At 39.3% G+C, this 15,936-nt stretch overlaps 1 protein-coding gene across 1 annotated transcript; it reads left to right on the forward strand.

The window, feature by feature from the left end:
• The first annotated feature begins 412 nt into the window (after window positions 1-412).
• Window positions 413-12,698, forward strand: CATSPER2 (cation channel sperm associated 2). The gene is made up of 11 exons (XM_087821828.1): window positions 413-975; window positions 1,717-1,890; window positions 2,081-2,149; window positions 5,210-5,382; window positions 5,868-6,023; window positions 6,282-6,406; window positions 7,643-7,821; window positions 8,034-8,133; window positions 8,454-8,510; window positions 10,652-10,854; window positions 11,220-12,698. Exons 1-11 carry the CDS (start codon window positions 798-800, stop codon window positions 11,408-11,410), a joined length of 1,605 nt encoding a protein of 534 aa, XP_087677954.1. The 5' UTR covers window positions 413-797; the 3' UTR covers window positions 11,411-12,698.
• The last annotated feature ends 3,238 nt before the right edge of the window (window positions 12,699-15,936 follow it).

Here is a 15,936-nt window from a genome sequence, read left to right on the forward strand (position 1 = left end):
CCGCAGTGTGGCAGCCGCCAATTGGCTGCGCGTCGCTTGCGTCGAGGGGGCGGGACCAGCTGATAACTGCCAAGGGGCCGGAGCTCGGGGCGGGGCCGAGGCCGGCGAGCGCCCGGGCGAGCTGGACTGGGAGGTGCCCTGAGCTGGGCCGGGGGCTGGGGCTCGGGCGGGGCTCGGGCTGGGCCCGGGGCGAACCGGAACCTGGAGTGCGGGCGGGACGGAGTTGGAAATGGGGCGCAGTGAGGCGGGGAGCCGACCCTGAACGTGTCCTGTGTGGGGGGGGAGCCGAGCCCAGGCGGGGCGCCAGAGCAGTAGGCGGAGGAGTGAAGTCAGTGCTGAGTGGGCGGAAGAGCCTGGGCTGAGGTGAGGCCCACAAGCGGCAGTTGAGAGAAGGAGCTGGCACCCCAGGGAGCTTTGGGACTCGACAGATTTTCAAAATGCCAGGCTGTTGCATTTTGTCCAGTTCCTCTTGGTTTTTCTTTCGGAGGCAGCCCCACGCCCTCCCACCTCGTTGCATTGCCCGGTTCCCTCGGGTCCAGGTGGTGGTGTCCGAATTCCTCGTTGCCCAATCCCGGGACTTCTGCTCTTGTGGCTGCTGCTTTTCATTAGAAATGCCGTCACGCAAGTCGAGGTGCCTGGCCACTTAATCAACTGCGCAATATTCTCTTACGACTCCTGTCGCCTTTTGTTTAAAAAAACCTTGAGTCTTGGTACCGTGTGTTTGTATTCTTAGGGGCAAAGAGAGTGGGAGGAGGGGAAGAAAACCCCTGATCTTCGGGTGCAACTCCAAGAATGCAATGATACTTGATTCTTTCATTTTCTTAACAGACATGGCTACTTATCACCCAGAAGGACACATGCAGCTGCCCCGAGCTGATGCTATTCGTTCTCGTCTCATTGATACTTTCTCCCTCATCGAGCATCTGCAAGGCCTAAGCCAAGCTGTGCCACGGCACACAATTCGAGAGATACTTGGTCAGCAGACTGTTTCTTCACAGGGAGAAACTTAAGACTCCCATCCACACCCTCCAATGAATAGGAAGCAGACAATTTTAAGGGTAGAAAATTCAGGGGAGATTGATATGGTTATTTTGGAGGTTACAACAAACTTGATAAATCAAAGGCTTTAGAAATAAAATTCTTTGAGTCCAGGCTATAGAACACATGCCACTCACTTTTAGGCCTAGGATACCTAGGATACCACTCACTTTTAGCCCTGGCTGAAGTGGAAGTTTTTACCAAAGACACTTAAAACTTAGAGGGTTGGCCCTGCCAGCATGGCTCAGGGGTTGAGCATGGACCTGTGATCCAGGAGATAGGGGTTCGTTTCCGGTTCGGGCACATGCCTGGGTTGTGGACTCATCCCCAGTAGGGGGCATGCAGGAGGCAGCTGATCAATGATTCATCATTGATGTTTCTCTCTCTCCCTCTCCCTTCCTCTCTGTGAAACCAATAAAGATATTTTTTTAAAAAAACAGAGTGTTGAACCTTCTGCCTTTGTTCTAGGGCATGGACAGTGTTGATCTTAAAGCAATACATTAGCTCTTCAAACCAGTACAGTATTAGTTGCTGGGAGAAGGAGCAGCAAGGCAAGCCCCCAGCACTAGGGGGCCCCTTATGTAACTAGTATCCCTGCCCCTAATCTTACCTGCTCTTCATATTCCTCTCCCCTAACTTTATATTTATCTACTGCCCCTTTTTTATTTTTTGGTGTAGATCCTTCCCATCAGAAGAAACTTATGTTGGGAGATCAGCACCAGCTTGTGCGCTTCTCGGTAAAGCCTCGTCATGAAGAACCGATTACACATGGCCAGAGATTGATGAGCAGGCTTCATGTGCGCTGCAGTTGGAGGCCACCTCTTGCTCTGTGGGCTGGATGGGTCCTTGAACGTATCCTTTCATCCCCATTTTATCCCATGTCTTTACTGTTTCTGTTGCCTCATCCTTTGCCTTATGACTTTATTTTTCCCTTTCTAAACTCCATTTTCTTTTCATTCTCACTAGTTCTATTATTGCCCCTATTATTTCACCTGCATGAATCAAAGAACTGCATTATGTATGTTTCCTTAAGAGAAAACAGGTCCTCTCTTCACAAACTTCATCATATTCCTCATCTTTTTGAATACAATTGTACTGATGGTTGAAACAGGTGAGAACTGACATTGAATGAAAGAGTAAATGGGTGGGAGTCATTTTTCCTTCCAATTGATTATTTTACATTTTTGAATGTTATTTGAATTGTGATAGGCATAACTGCTAAGATTTAGAAACATTTGGAAGGTTCTCTAGAGTGTAGTAGATATAAGGTAGTCTTGATACTTAGAGGTAGAGTGTAATAGAGTCAACAAGGAACTGGAGGTGGAAAGACCAGTTATATTTCTTGTGTCAGTTTAGTCTAAATTTGTTTGAATTAACCTTTCCTATTAGAGATACTGGTGCCTATTAGTGAGTGATCCAATATTTACACTTTTACAAGTATGTTTAAAAGGTTAAGTACAAAAAGAAAGCTCACAGAGTATGTAAATTTAGGTACAAATAAGATATTGACAGAAAATTACTTACAGAGTAAATAACTCTAAAATCAATAATAAGTTATATGAAATGTATTAATAAAAGAAATCTGGAGAACCAATGAGCTCATTTGATTATCATCTCAAACTGCTCAGAAAGGATAAAGGACAGTAAAAGTACTCACTTCCTTGTTTCATTCTCACTTGTTTGGGGGAAGTTTCCCACTTTAAAACTGTCTTTTAATGCAATTAGGTCAAAGCTATTTAAACCACAAAAGTTGATGTCATTGACCACTACAGTATACTACATATACTTTGAAGTGTTTTATTTCCTCTAAATATGGGGATTTTGTCACCCACACTTCCTATTTGTTGTATAATTGGTATGTTTTGCCTTGTGACGTTAGGGATATAGTCTTAAGCCTTGGAATAAAGTAAATAGCAGTAAATGTACAGGATTTACTGCATCTAATGGACAAATCAAAAGAGAATAGCACTAACCATTCTACTTGGTAAAACGGCTGAATAGGAAACATTATCACTGTGCCAGAGGATAGGTGGATTGCCTGAAAGGGAATTACCGGGCAAACTCGTGTAAATTGTGTTTTGTTAAGTATATTCTCGTGGTAGAAAGGCAGGAGGAATAATAATTTGTGGCTAACAGATTTTTTTGAACAGACTAACTCATGTGATAAACATTAAGACTTTGTTTAGGCTTTTAAAAAACAATTTTCCAGATCACAAAGAATATTGTTATAGGTAGGAAAAAAATAATTATTAACAGTTTTCTAGACCAAAACTCCCCAATCTTTTTTTGTCTTGTGATTTTGTTTCCCAGTAATACATATATAATCTTGAAAACCTCCTAGGGCATTTTAAGCATTTAATTATTTTTATGTGGTATAAAGAAGCAAGTTGAAGTAAAAATAATATTTTAGACTAGCATATTATATATTGTATTTTAACATTTATTACATAATTTTTTAAATCATGTGAGCAAATTTTTACTTTTGCCATTTTATAAGTGATTCATGCTATTTTTAAAGAAAATATATGATTTGTCTACAAATAAATTTTAAAATGGCATTGTTTGACTTTGAGATCATATATATTTATTTTTTGTATTACATAGTTTTTAATTTAATTTTTTTTGTTATTTTAATTGAGATATAATTGACATAACATTAGTTTCAGGCTTACAACATTATGGATTATATGTTAAAACATCTGACATATGTTAAAATGTAGGTGAACATTTATATGTTAGGGTATAAAAAATAAAAAGTCTTTCACAATGATATTGGTTGCTTATTTTTATAATTTTCATATTTTGTTTCTGAATGATGAGAGAGAAAAGAAAGATTTGACTCATTTTCTCTGATAATATCACATTGCAAGTGTGAATAGCCTTTATTTCCAACAAAAACTGAGTGTACCATCATTATAATTTTTTACTTTGATTTTTGAGGTTCTAGAGATATCTTGATGAGCTATATAAAGATTTTTATCAGGTGAATATAAGTTATAGAAGCTGATGATAATCATCTTGAGATAAACTTGAAGAATTATTCTTATGCTCTTCGTGAAGTTGTATTTCAACATCATTGTTCCTTACTTCTGTTATGGATATAATTAGCCAAAATATTACTAAAAGCAATGATGATTTAAAACTGTGTGTCAAAATCTACACAGCAGTTGTGTTCTTCAGGGTGATTGAATATGCTTTTCTGATCTCCATTAACTGCCAAGCCATCAGTTATAGGCTCTCAGAGTAGTCTGTTTCAAAGTAAACATATTAAATTTTTAACTTTTAAGCCTATTTTAATCACAATGATTTTTCTCAATAGCATGTTATACATCCATTAAATGTATAAAACAGATTAAGAGGGTTGAAAGGCAAAGGCAATGAGTTAAGGATAGCAATTAGCAAATAATAAGGTTCTAGAAGGTATAGGATTCTTTTTGCTTTGCAGAACAAAATCAATTTTATAGAAGAAAGGGGAAGTTTTAAAAGCTAACAAATAGCCTTGGCTGGGTAGCTCAGTTGGTTAGATCATTGTCCCAATATGTCAAGGTTGTGGGTTCTATCCCTGGTCAGGGCACATACAAGAGTTGACCAATAAATGCATGAATGGTGGAACAACAAAATCAGTATTTCTCTTTCTCTCCCTTCTTTCTCTCTCTCAAAAAAACACCAACCCCCCCCCCCCCCCCAAAAAAAACCACACACCAAAGAACCAAGCAATTTCTTGTTATAACTCAGTATGCCACATGAATCTGGCATCTTGTTTCTACATCCCTGATAAAACACTTAACATATATCAAGGCCCTACATTTTCATTCTATTCTCAAGCCTCATTGCTTCTTTGTGAAATTTGGGATTGGAGGGTAATAGCACAGCAGGCAGCGTTGGTGGTAGTTAAGAGATGATCTGTGTGACCCCAGAGTGGGAAGGCAGTCACTTGCAGCTGGTAGGCATATCGATACCAGCAGGACAGATGAGTGGTAGCTATTTTTCATGTTTGATTCTGTCCTCCCCTGTATTTCACAGGTTGAAGCAACAACATTGTTTAGAGAAACTCAAAGAAAAATGTAACAGCAGTGGGCACAAGTGTGGTTTATAACAGGTTGTGATCATTCTCTATCATTCAGCTTCCCACTTCCTTAACCTTTATTCATCCTTTGCTTTACTCACTCAGACCTGCTTGAATCCTCAAATCCCAAACTGTGGTCACTGAAGCTGGCTCTCGAAGTGGCAGCTTGGTTCATCTTACTTATTTTCATCTTGGAGATCCTTCTTATGTGGCTGTTCAGCTTTTCCCTCTTCTGGAAGAATGCCTGGAATGTCTTTGATTTTGTTGTTACCACATTGGTAAGGATAGATATCCTGAGGATTCATTTAGTGGGCTGAGGAATGTGCCCAGGTGAATCAAAATGACAAGAAAAGTTAAGATAATTAGATCTCAGGAAGAAACAAATAGAAATGTACCTAACTTCCTTTTTTCCTTTTTCTTCTAAAACTAAAAGTAAGTCATTGCAGGAGTTGCAGGTATTAGGAGCAAGGCAGAATCTAACCACAACATTAACCCCAACAATAATGTCTACCGGTTAACTAAGCACATTCGAACTCTACGACAACCCAATGAGATAGACACTGTTTTATCCCCTTTTTATGTCTGAGTAAACTGAAGTACAGAGTTTAAGTAATTTAGTATAGAAAGGCTGAATAGGAAACAGCCCCTAGAGAATGTTATTCAAGGGATAGTGTCCAAGGAACTATGAAGATCAGATAATGAAGGGGCAACGGTGTGGGTGCTTTGGGATATATTTTATTCATAATCTGTGTGTTTCCCACAGTCCCTGCTTCCTGAGGTTGTGGTGCTGGTAGGGGTAACAAGCCAGTCTGTATGGCTCCAGTTGCTGAGGATCTGCCGGGTGCTAAGGTCTCTCAAACTCTTTACACGATTCCCTCAAGTTCGAGTCATTATTTTGGCCCTTGCCAGGGCCCTTAAGGTGATTTGACTCTAGCAGCAACACCAGGTGGGCAAGGTGGACAAACTTGTGGGTTACATGAGACAAGTCTGGGCAGGACAAAGAAGGCAGTGAAAGACCTTGTGAGAGGACTGGGGTCAAGCTGCTGTGGACTAAGATGACTGGGCTCAGGACTAGAAGGGAGGATTTGGTGGGGCATCGCCAGGGTGGGCTTGATTGGGCTGTAGGTGGAAATCAGCCTAGTCTGGCCCAGCTCTGACTTGAAGTTATCTCCTCTAGAGTATGACCTTCCTCTTGTTGTTGCTGATGATCTTCTTCTACATTTTTGCTGTGGCCGGTGTCTACTTCTTCCAGGATTATACTCGTTCATCTCACGGGGACCTGACATACCAAATGTTCTTCTCGTAGGCAGGACTGGGAGAACCCTGGGTGGAGGGAGGGAGAATTTGGGCAAGAGACTGGGAAGCTAGTCTAAAGTATAGTAATATAAAAAATAATAGCTTATTGTAAAAAAATGGAATAGAGCACAGGAGAGGCAAAGAGAAAGCAAAGGAATATTTAGTGGTATTCACTCTGATTTTGAGGATAGGACAACTACCAGATTTGCTCTGGGTTTTGCAAATTCATAATGCACCCTTATCAACCATCTTTAAATAGCAGTATACTCCAGTGGTTAAGCCCTGGTTTCTATGCCTCTGTTACCTCTTAAAAAATGGGAATAAGAGGATAGGGGTAAATGAGGTAATGCATTTAAGCACTTAGCAGAGTATTTAATACATGTTGTAAGTGATAATAAATGTTACTTTCAAACATGCTCACTGGTTTTACCCCAATCGCTAGGTGTGGGGATTACACACGCATATACCTATACTCATTCAAAGTAAAATCCTGATAAGATCTTTGCCTAGAGAACACTGATTACTAATAGAAAGTCAATTTGTATTTAGAGGTGATAATATTATTTATGAATTGGAATCCAATCTTGTCAGCACCTCTCAGATCTCTCTTAGTAGTTTTGTAAGAATACAAGTTAGGAAAGTCCTAGAATTTATCGTATTTAGGCCCTGATATTTTCAACAAATTGGAGGACTAAGAAGGAAAAAAGAAAAATTTAAATACCTTCCTGGGAACTTTTGTGATATATTCATTGTCATTTATTATTTGTGATTACATGTTAATGTCACAAATCCATTGATTTACTTGCCTATCAGTTCATACCAACAAACTAAATAGGAATGATGTTTGCTAAATTTCTAAATGATCTTCTGTAGGTGAAGTCTGTAGGATAGTGGAGAAGGAACTTAAAAAAATGATATGTAGTTGGTGATCCATTCAATTTTTACAAATTCAGTCAGTACCTATTTATTGAGTACCTACTATGCCCCAGGTACTAATATAATAGTAAGTGGAATTCATAGATTATTTATGATAAAGAAAAACCTAATAAAACAACTTCAAACTGCAGAATGATTAACTAAAAAAATTGAGCATGGTAGAAAAGAAGCCAGAGCCAGAGCAAAGTATAAAGAAATGTTCTTAGGTTGCTTTAAGAGTGGGAATAAAAAAAAAAAAAAGTGAGAATGAAACTTTCTGAGAGGTTTAGATTTCTGTTTTATCTATACACACCCTTTTTTCATTAGGGACATGCTGAATTCCCTAGTGACAGTGTTCATTCTCTTCACCATGGATCATTGGTATGCACTGCTTCAGGACCTCTGGAAGGTGCCTGAAGTCAGCCGCTTCTTCAGCAGCATCTATGTCATCCTTTCACTGTTACTTGGTTCCATTATCTTTCGAAATATCATAGTAGCCATGATGGGTAAGCATAAAAGAGGTGAAACTTTGTGGGAGGGGAGGTTGGGAAGAAATTAGAGTGAAAGCTGGGCTTGGTAGATTATGGAGTGAGAGAACCTGATATAGCAGGAAGGTTTTGGGCCTATAATGGATATTTCACTTGGTTTCTCCCCACCTAAGTCCTCTTCCCAGGCCTAGTCACCACCATTCCCAACTCCTAATTACCCTTTGGGGCAGTTACTAACTTTCAGGCTATCAGGAATGAGCTGAACAAGGAGATGACACACCTGGAGGTTCAGCAAAAAGCCGACATATTCAGGCGGGAGATGATCCAGAGGTCTGCTTCACCATTTTTAAACCTGACTTTAGTTTTCAAAGGTTTCCTGACCTCAGTCCCTGTTTCTATCTTTGGCCTTGACCCTATTTTTCCCTTTGTGACAGCAGATTTGCCTGAGGGTTAGAATACCCTGGCTCTAGAATATTTCCCGATTCTTTATCTACTGTTGGGGCTTCCCTACTCTTTTTCACCCCTTTACCACAATTTGTTCTCTTCTCTTAGTTTTCTTCACTTTATGATATGAATTATTTTCTTTTTTCCTTACTAAACTCCTGCTTCAATATAACTCTTTTCATTCTTTTGTGATTTTTGCTTTGTAGGAGACAAAACCTGTCCCCTGAGGGACTGAGGTCAAGCCTTAGCAAAATGGATACCAGGTTAGGAGCGTGTATGTGAACTGGGATGGATACACATGAAGGAGGAGAGGGTAGAAAATCAGAGATGAATATTGGCTTTGAGAGAGAATTCATTTATTCAGTAACTATTGATTGTAGTGGGTTGAAGGGTAGCCCCCCCAAAGATATGCCCATGTCCTAGCCCCCAAAACCTGTGAACATGACCTTATTAGGAAAAAGGGTCTTTGCAGATGCAATTAAGTTAAGGATCTTGGGATGTGATTATCCCAGATTATCCAAGTGGACCCTTAATCCGGTGACAAGGGTCCTTATCAGAGACAAAATAGGAGAAGACCTGGACATAGAAAATAGAAAAAGGAGATATGAAGATAGAGATAGAGATTGGAGTGATGCAACCACAGCCAACAGAAGCCAATGGATGCCAGGCAACTAACTGCTAGAGATAGAAGTGAGGAACCTTCTCCCCTAGAACTTCCAGAGGGAGGATGGCCCTGCCAGCATCTTGATTTTAGGCTCTGGATTCCAGAATTGTGAGAGAATAAATTTATTTAAGCTACCAAGTTTGTGGTGATTCGTTATAGCAGCCACAGGAAATTAATACAAGTACGTTCTATGAAACAGATGCTATTCTAGACCCTGAATATTCAGCAGTGAACAAGAGAGCAGACAGAGAAATAAACCCATTCATCCATTCAACAAATAATTATTGAATACTTATTAGATGCTTGGGATATATCAGTGAACAAAACAGACAATAATGCTTGCTCTAATGTAGCTTACATACTAGATAGGGGAAAGAGATAATAAATAATGAATATATTAAATATTTACATTAATATGTTAAAATATGATAAGCCTCATAAAAAAATAGGACAGGTTAAGAGGGATTGGAGTACAGGGTGGGCATTGCAGATCGGTTGTAATCTTAAACAAGGTAGTCAGGGTGACCTCACTGAAAACGTAACATTTGAGAAAATACTTGGATTGGGTAAGGGGATTACTATGTGGATATCTATGGGAAGAGTGTTATAGGCAGAGAGAACAGCTAGTACAAAGGTCCTAAGCCAGAAGCATACCCGATATGTTTGAGAAACAGCAAGGAAGTCATTGTGACTGGAGCAAAGTGAGCAGGGGGAGATGATAGGAGATGAGGTCATAGAAATAATGAGGACCCTATTCTGTAGGTCTGTGGAGGCCATTGTAGGGACTTGTGCTTTGCCTGTGAGTGAAGTGGGGAACAGAGCAGAGCAGTGACATGAAATGACTTACATTTAAGGATTGCCCTGGTTGCTGTGTTGATAGACTGAGAAGAATGAGGGAAGGAGCAGAGAGATGAGTTGGGAGGCTGTGCTGCTATCCAAGCAAGAGGTGGTAATGGCTCAGACCAGAGTGGTACCAGTGAGAAAAGGTATTTTGAAGGTGAAGTCAACAGGATTTCTTGATGGGTTGGATGTGGGGTATGAGAGAGGAGTTCGGGATTACTCCAAAATTTTGACCTGAGCAACTGGCAGGATGGATTAGCTGAGATGGGGAAGGCTATTGGTGGAAGAGATGTGGTGGGCAGAGTTCAGTTTTGGTTGAATTTGAGATATCTATTAGACATTCAAGTGGTGCTATGTGAGTCAATGTTGTATATAGTAGTCTGGATTGAGGAGTGAGATCTGGACAAGAGGTTTAAATTTGCATTTAGCAGGCATTTAAATTCAGATGAGATCACCAAAGGAGTGACTATAGATCAAGAAGATACAAGACCAAGAGCTGAGCCTGGGGGCCTTCTACTATTAAGAGATAGAATCATGAGGGCAAAGGCTATAGTTGTGGTATTATATGCATAGGGCTATGGAGTGGGGAACTAAAGCTTGGCAAAATAAGATTAGGTATGGAATGTGGAAGCCTGAGTAAAACTGAGCACAGGATCTATGTGCTGAAGGACACTAAATCAGATATCGCACATGGGATAATTGAGTTTGGAAATGCTTAAGCTCAGGTTTTAGACTCGTATATACAATAACTTGTATATACAATGAGCAGTTTGGCTCTCATAGCCTTAAGTCTCAGCATCAGGGGATGGCCAGGGCCAGGACCAGGACCAGAATAATGAAAGAGCTAACCATATCTCATAAATGTATTTTAAGCAATAAAATTTCCCCTTTCGCTTATAGAGATACCAGTCAACAAGCGGTCTTATCAGAAGATTTTAAAGAAGAGTCTGAAAGCAGTACCACTGAAGAGGGTTTAAGAATATCCAAGTCAAAATCAGAAGAGTCTGTGTTCAAAAAGCAAAAGCCCTCATCTCTCTCCTCATCTTCCTTCTCAACTGTATCTTCCTTTTCCTCTTCTGAATCCAGAAATGTTGATACTATTGGTAAGCAGAGGGTTTCTTCTATTTGAATTCAGACTTCTCTTCTCTAGGAGACATCCCTGTCTTAATAGGAGCTCTCCCACTGTATCTACTTCCCAATTTTCTCCACCAGTCTGATTTTCTGTCTTAGTTACTTTCTTTGTGCCTCTTCATTACCCCTATACTTCTGCTTCACTTTGGATAAGTGTGACTATGGCTGTTTCTGCTTATTGTGAAAAGTCGCCTCTTGGTGATGCACCCTTTACCCTTCTCCACACTTCCTGTTTCCTCTTTTATCCCTGCTTTCTCCTCCACAAACCATAGGATTTGTCAGTTCTTTCCCAACTTCCACAAATCTATTTGTTTTTAAGAAGAATTCCTCCATCCAGGTGACTTGGACTGGGAGACTCATGTGCACCAGAATCTGCCTGGGCTGATGGACATGGATCAGGATGAACGCATTGTTTGGCCTAGAGATTCGCTCTTCCGATATTTTGAGTTGCTAGAAAAGCTTCAGTATAACCTAGAGGAGCGTAAGCGGTTGCAAGAGTTTGCAGGTATGGATTTGGGGCAGTCATAGGGACCAGGAGTTAAGTACAATTGGAGTAGCATATATAACTGAGGGTAAGGAGGTGGGTGTCCACTATTTTGGTATCTCAACTTCTGAATTTCCACCTGACACCTAAAAAAGGCAAATCCTTGTTTTGGTATGTTACATTCTGGACATATGTCCTGATTTCTTCTAACCTAGAGAGAACCTATCAATGTTGCTTCTTTAGTAGGGGACACCTAAATCCTTTCAAATCTGAGAGCTTGTTTCCCAAGAGGAGAGTGTTCCAGTTGTTGGCAATTAAGACAAGGTGGGCTCTTGCTCATTTTGGGGCCCACCTCCTTTTGTACGTTTCTTCTCTTTGAAGGCCACATTTCAGACCTGAGCAGTAGGGCCTTAGTCTCAAGATTTTGAGATTGCATATATAATGACTGATAGATGGGAATTAGACAGTGAGTAGAAAGCCCACAAGTGCCCACTACACTCAACCCCCAAAAGAGGTTTATGAATTATAGACTTCTCTTCCTTTCGATGCCTTATAGTGTCAGCCTAAGCAGAGAGAAGTGTGATTTAAATAGTAGAGTTATTTTCCCTAAGTTTCTCACTTGAAACTTCACCGCTTGGATTAATAAATTTCCCCCTTAGAAATAAATGCTGAAAAAGTTAGGGGCCCTTTTTTTTTACAGTTTAATTTGGGTTAGTGTCATCTTCCTTATACTTAGTTGAAATCAACTCAATGTGAAAATAACAATTAGGGAAGAGGAATATGTGTTTGTGGTGGGCACAGGAGGGCATTAAAAGAAATTTATAGCATTGGGATGTGGAATTTAGAACAGGATGTCAAAGTAGGCATTCACCTACTTCAAAACCTAAGGTTAATCCTGCTCTTTCCAGTTGTCCTCAGCCTTGCCTTCCCACTTGTTCTCTGAGGAGAACAGGGTGAGAGACGATAGCAAGGCAGCTTTTTAAATCCTGATTAATTCATCTATGGCAAGGAGTACAGGTGCATATGCTTAATTTTTAAAAATGTCTTTTTCAATTATAGTTGACATGCAACATATGGCTTAATTTAAAGTAAAGATTACTAAAAATTTGTGTGGGAACCGAGAAAAACAGGGTCTTCCAACACTTGTATGTCCTGGATATTCCTAGCTCTCCAGTCTCATATCTGTTTCTTTACAGTGCAGGCACTGCTGAACTTGGAAGACAAATAAAACCGACGATGGATGGCTTTGATATCTTTGGCAACAGATATTGAAGGGAATAGTTGGAAATAGAATTCAAAGTATAAATGTTTAATAAATCCTGCTGAAAATTGCTTAGTAGCCTGTCTCTTAGACATAGAGGATACTGAAAGGTATAAGGTTAGGTAAAAAAGTTAGTTTAGATACCAGTAGGGCCTGTGGTCTTTGGCTTTCTATTCTTTCCACAGCTGCTCAGACTGACTCTTTCCTTGACTTTATAACTATGGTTCCCACCCTTCCTGCAAACTCTGCTTCCTGATAGAGTCCTAATTTCACCCTCTTCTTCCCTGGTGGGTACTGCCTCTCTTGTGGGGGGTTGGCATAAGGAGATCCTAGGAACTATTAGTGTAACTAATTGAGAACTATTGTTTCCATTGCCTACTCTAGGAACATTGCTTCCCCCTGTGCACGATTAACTTTAATCAAATATTGTTTTCACCTATTTCTGCCCCAAAAGAGAGTCCTTTATTCCATTTCCTTGTCACTGCTCAGGGAGGGCAGCGATTCCACTGTGTAGGAGTGTTCAAATCAGTGAGCATCCCATAGACTTTTAGCGTTAGAAGGGACTTTAGAGTTTACCCCCCATCAGAACAGGAACACATTTTAGGACATCACTGAAAAGGGAATTATCCTGCTGATGCTTAATGTTTCTAGTTACAGGGGATCCCATTTCATTGTTGGATGACTCAAGTCTTTAGAAATGTTTATTAAAATTCTATCACTTTTTGAGTACTTAACTTATACATACATAAAAAAACACTAAATTGTACACTTTAAAATGATGACTTTTATGTTATGTGAATTATATCTCAATTTTTTAAAATGAAGTAAGCAAAGATTATCTTAAACCAAGAACCAACATTATGTTTCAAAGAAAAGCACTGTAGTCATTCTCCATTGAGAAAGAAAAATGTTTTAAAAATAAATGTCAAAAAATAATTTTGTATTATATATCTTGTCATAAGAAATATGGCATAAATATTTGGAAAGAACTAAAACTACTATTTTTTAGACACAGCTGTATACCTAGAAACCCCAAAGGAGTCAATTAGAATTAGAGATAGATAACAAAGGACTTCCATTAAGTACAAATAGAAAAAAAGAGGGCTGGAGACAGACACCTGGGAAACAGGAACACTTAAGGGATAGGAGGAGGAAGAGGAGCCAGCAAAGAAGCCTGAGAAGGAAGAGCTGAAGAGACAGAAGGATAATCATTCTAGAGTAATGTCATTAGGGCCAAGATAGAATTTTTTTCTTTTTATTAATTTTTAAATTTATTGCCCTAGCTGGTTAGAGCTTCGGCCCTCAGACTAAGGGTCCTGGGTTTGATTCTGGCCAAGGGTACATACCTTGGTTGCAGGCTCAATCCCTAGCCCCCCCCGGGTCAGGAGGCAACCAATCTATGTGTCACCCTCACATCAGTGTTTCTCTCTCTCCCTCTCCCTTGCACTCTCTCTGAAAAACAATGAAAAAAAAAATCAGGTGAGGATTAAGAAACATTTAAAAAAATTATTTATTAATTTTAGAGAGGAAGGAAGAGAGAGAGAAATATCATTTTGATGTTCCATTTATTGATGCATTCATTGGTTGCTGCTTGTATGTGCCCTGACCAAGGATCAAACCAATAACTTTGGCATATCGGGACAATAACCAACTGAGCTACCTGGCCAGGGCCCCAAGATAGAATTTCAAAAAAGGGATGGTCCAGTAAGATCTGTATTGGAGCATCCATTGAACCTGGCAATCAGAATACAGTAAACTATAAGAAAGCATTATATAATAAATCTTACATTTACTATCCACAAGTAGTTGCTCTTTGAGTAGCTTTACTCAAAGTGTGGTCTGAGAACTAGCAGAATTGGCTTCACCTGGTAACTTGTTAGATGGCAGAATCTCGGGTCCCATTGAATCAGGTTTTTTACATATGCTTATTAAAGTTTCAAACTGTTTTATAGGTATTTGATGACTGACCCCCTCCGGACTTTCTGTAGCTGACCTCCTCAAATTAGTGGTCTATGCAGGCTGCCTCATTCTTTACCTTCTTCCTTAATGAAAATGATCTGGTTTCAATGCTACTCAAATGGAAGTTTATTCAACAAATATATGCTGAGTTCCTGTGTTCTAGACACTGATCTAAGCATTTGGATGCATCAATGAACAAACAAGACAGAAATCCTTGCCACCCTAAGTAGTCCTTCATAAGATCACCAAATAATAAATGATAACTTCCATGAAGACCGATTTTACCTCCTCATATTTCCCTCCAAATTACATATCCTTTCAGCAGCCCAGGGCCATGTGAAAGCAGCTGCTCAAAAACAAAAACAAAAAACCTTTTCAGACTAAATACAAATATTCTGAAGTCTAAGGATCAAGCCCCACTAGCAGTGAGTTCATTACTCCTCTGGCTTCCATTTTATCCTTGCCCTATCTTTGCTATAGCTCTCACCACTATTCTTAAGGAAGGGATTCAAGCTCTATGCCAGGTAACTCAGGGTTCCTCAGGAGCATTTTGGAAGGGAAGTCAGGATTTAGATATTGTGATGTAACCAAAGATAAAATTTTCACATAAGGTTTATCTTGAGATTGGAACATAGTTTCTTCCTTTGATCTCCAATTATTACATCTTCAAATACCATCCTGGAACTTAAACCAATGTGTTTGTTCTTGGAAATAAACATAAAAATATTAGTATTTGTTTTATTACAGCATAAGGTATATAAAAACAATGCAAGAAGGAAAGAAATTTTATAACTATGGCTTCTACCATAACAACTTTAACTTTTATTAATGTTCAACATGGATTATTGGTTATGAATCTGTTAATTTATCTTTATTATAATGTATCCATATGTTATCACTGCTCCTTAATATGAAAGTTTAAAATTTTTAAAATACTCATTTACTTACTTTATTTCCAAAGGTTTAAAACCTCAGAAAACTCCTATGTCTCTTTCCACCTCACATCTTGAGACCTTGTACCAGTCAGCCAGACCCCTGGTGTCCAAAAAGGGATTTAGTTCTTTCAACAAATTTTTTAACGTTCAGTTTTGAGGATAGAGTGACTATTCAGTATGTGAATGTAAGCATTTTTTAATACCGCTTTTGAGAGAGCTCTGTTTTTACCACAATAAAGAGAACTCTCCACAATGTTTGCATTTGTATTTTTCCTATTTGTTTGGCTTAAAGTGAGGTGAACATTTAAAATTTTTTATTTTGAAATAATTTGATCACAGACGAGTTCGAAAAATAATTTCTATGCACCTGCCACCCAACTTTCTCTAATATTAATATCTTACATAACCCCAATAT

Source organism: Miniopterus natalensis, chromosome 1, assembly GCF_054644295.1.
Source record: "Miniopterus natalensis isolate mMinNat1 chromosome 1, mMinNat1.hap1, whole genome shotgun sequence".
Lineage (NCBI taxonomy): Eukaryota > Metazoa > Chordata > Mammalia > Chiroptera > Miniopteridae > Miniopterus > Miniopterus natalensis.

What these genes read in the sequence shown, in the direction of transcription:
- CATSPER2 (XM_087821828.1), top strand. Translation starts at nt 798, where the DNA reads ATGATACTTGATTCTTTCATTTTCTTAACAGACATGGCTACTTATCAC. An exon ending in ATTTTGTTGTTACCACATTG is followed by an intron (nt 5,383 to 5,867) that starts GTAAGGATAGAT and finishes TGTTTCCCACAG; the next exon opens with TCCCTGCTTCCTGAGGTTGT. An exon ending in AGGCGGGAGATGATCCAGAG is followed by an intron (nt 8,134 to 8,453) that starts GTCTGCTTCACC and finishes TTTGCTTTGTAG; the next exon opens with GAGACAAAACCTGTCCCCTG.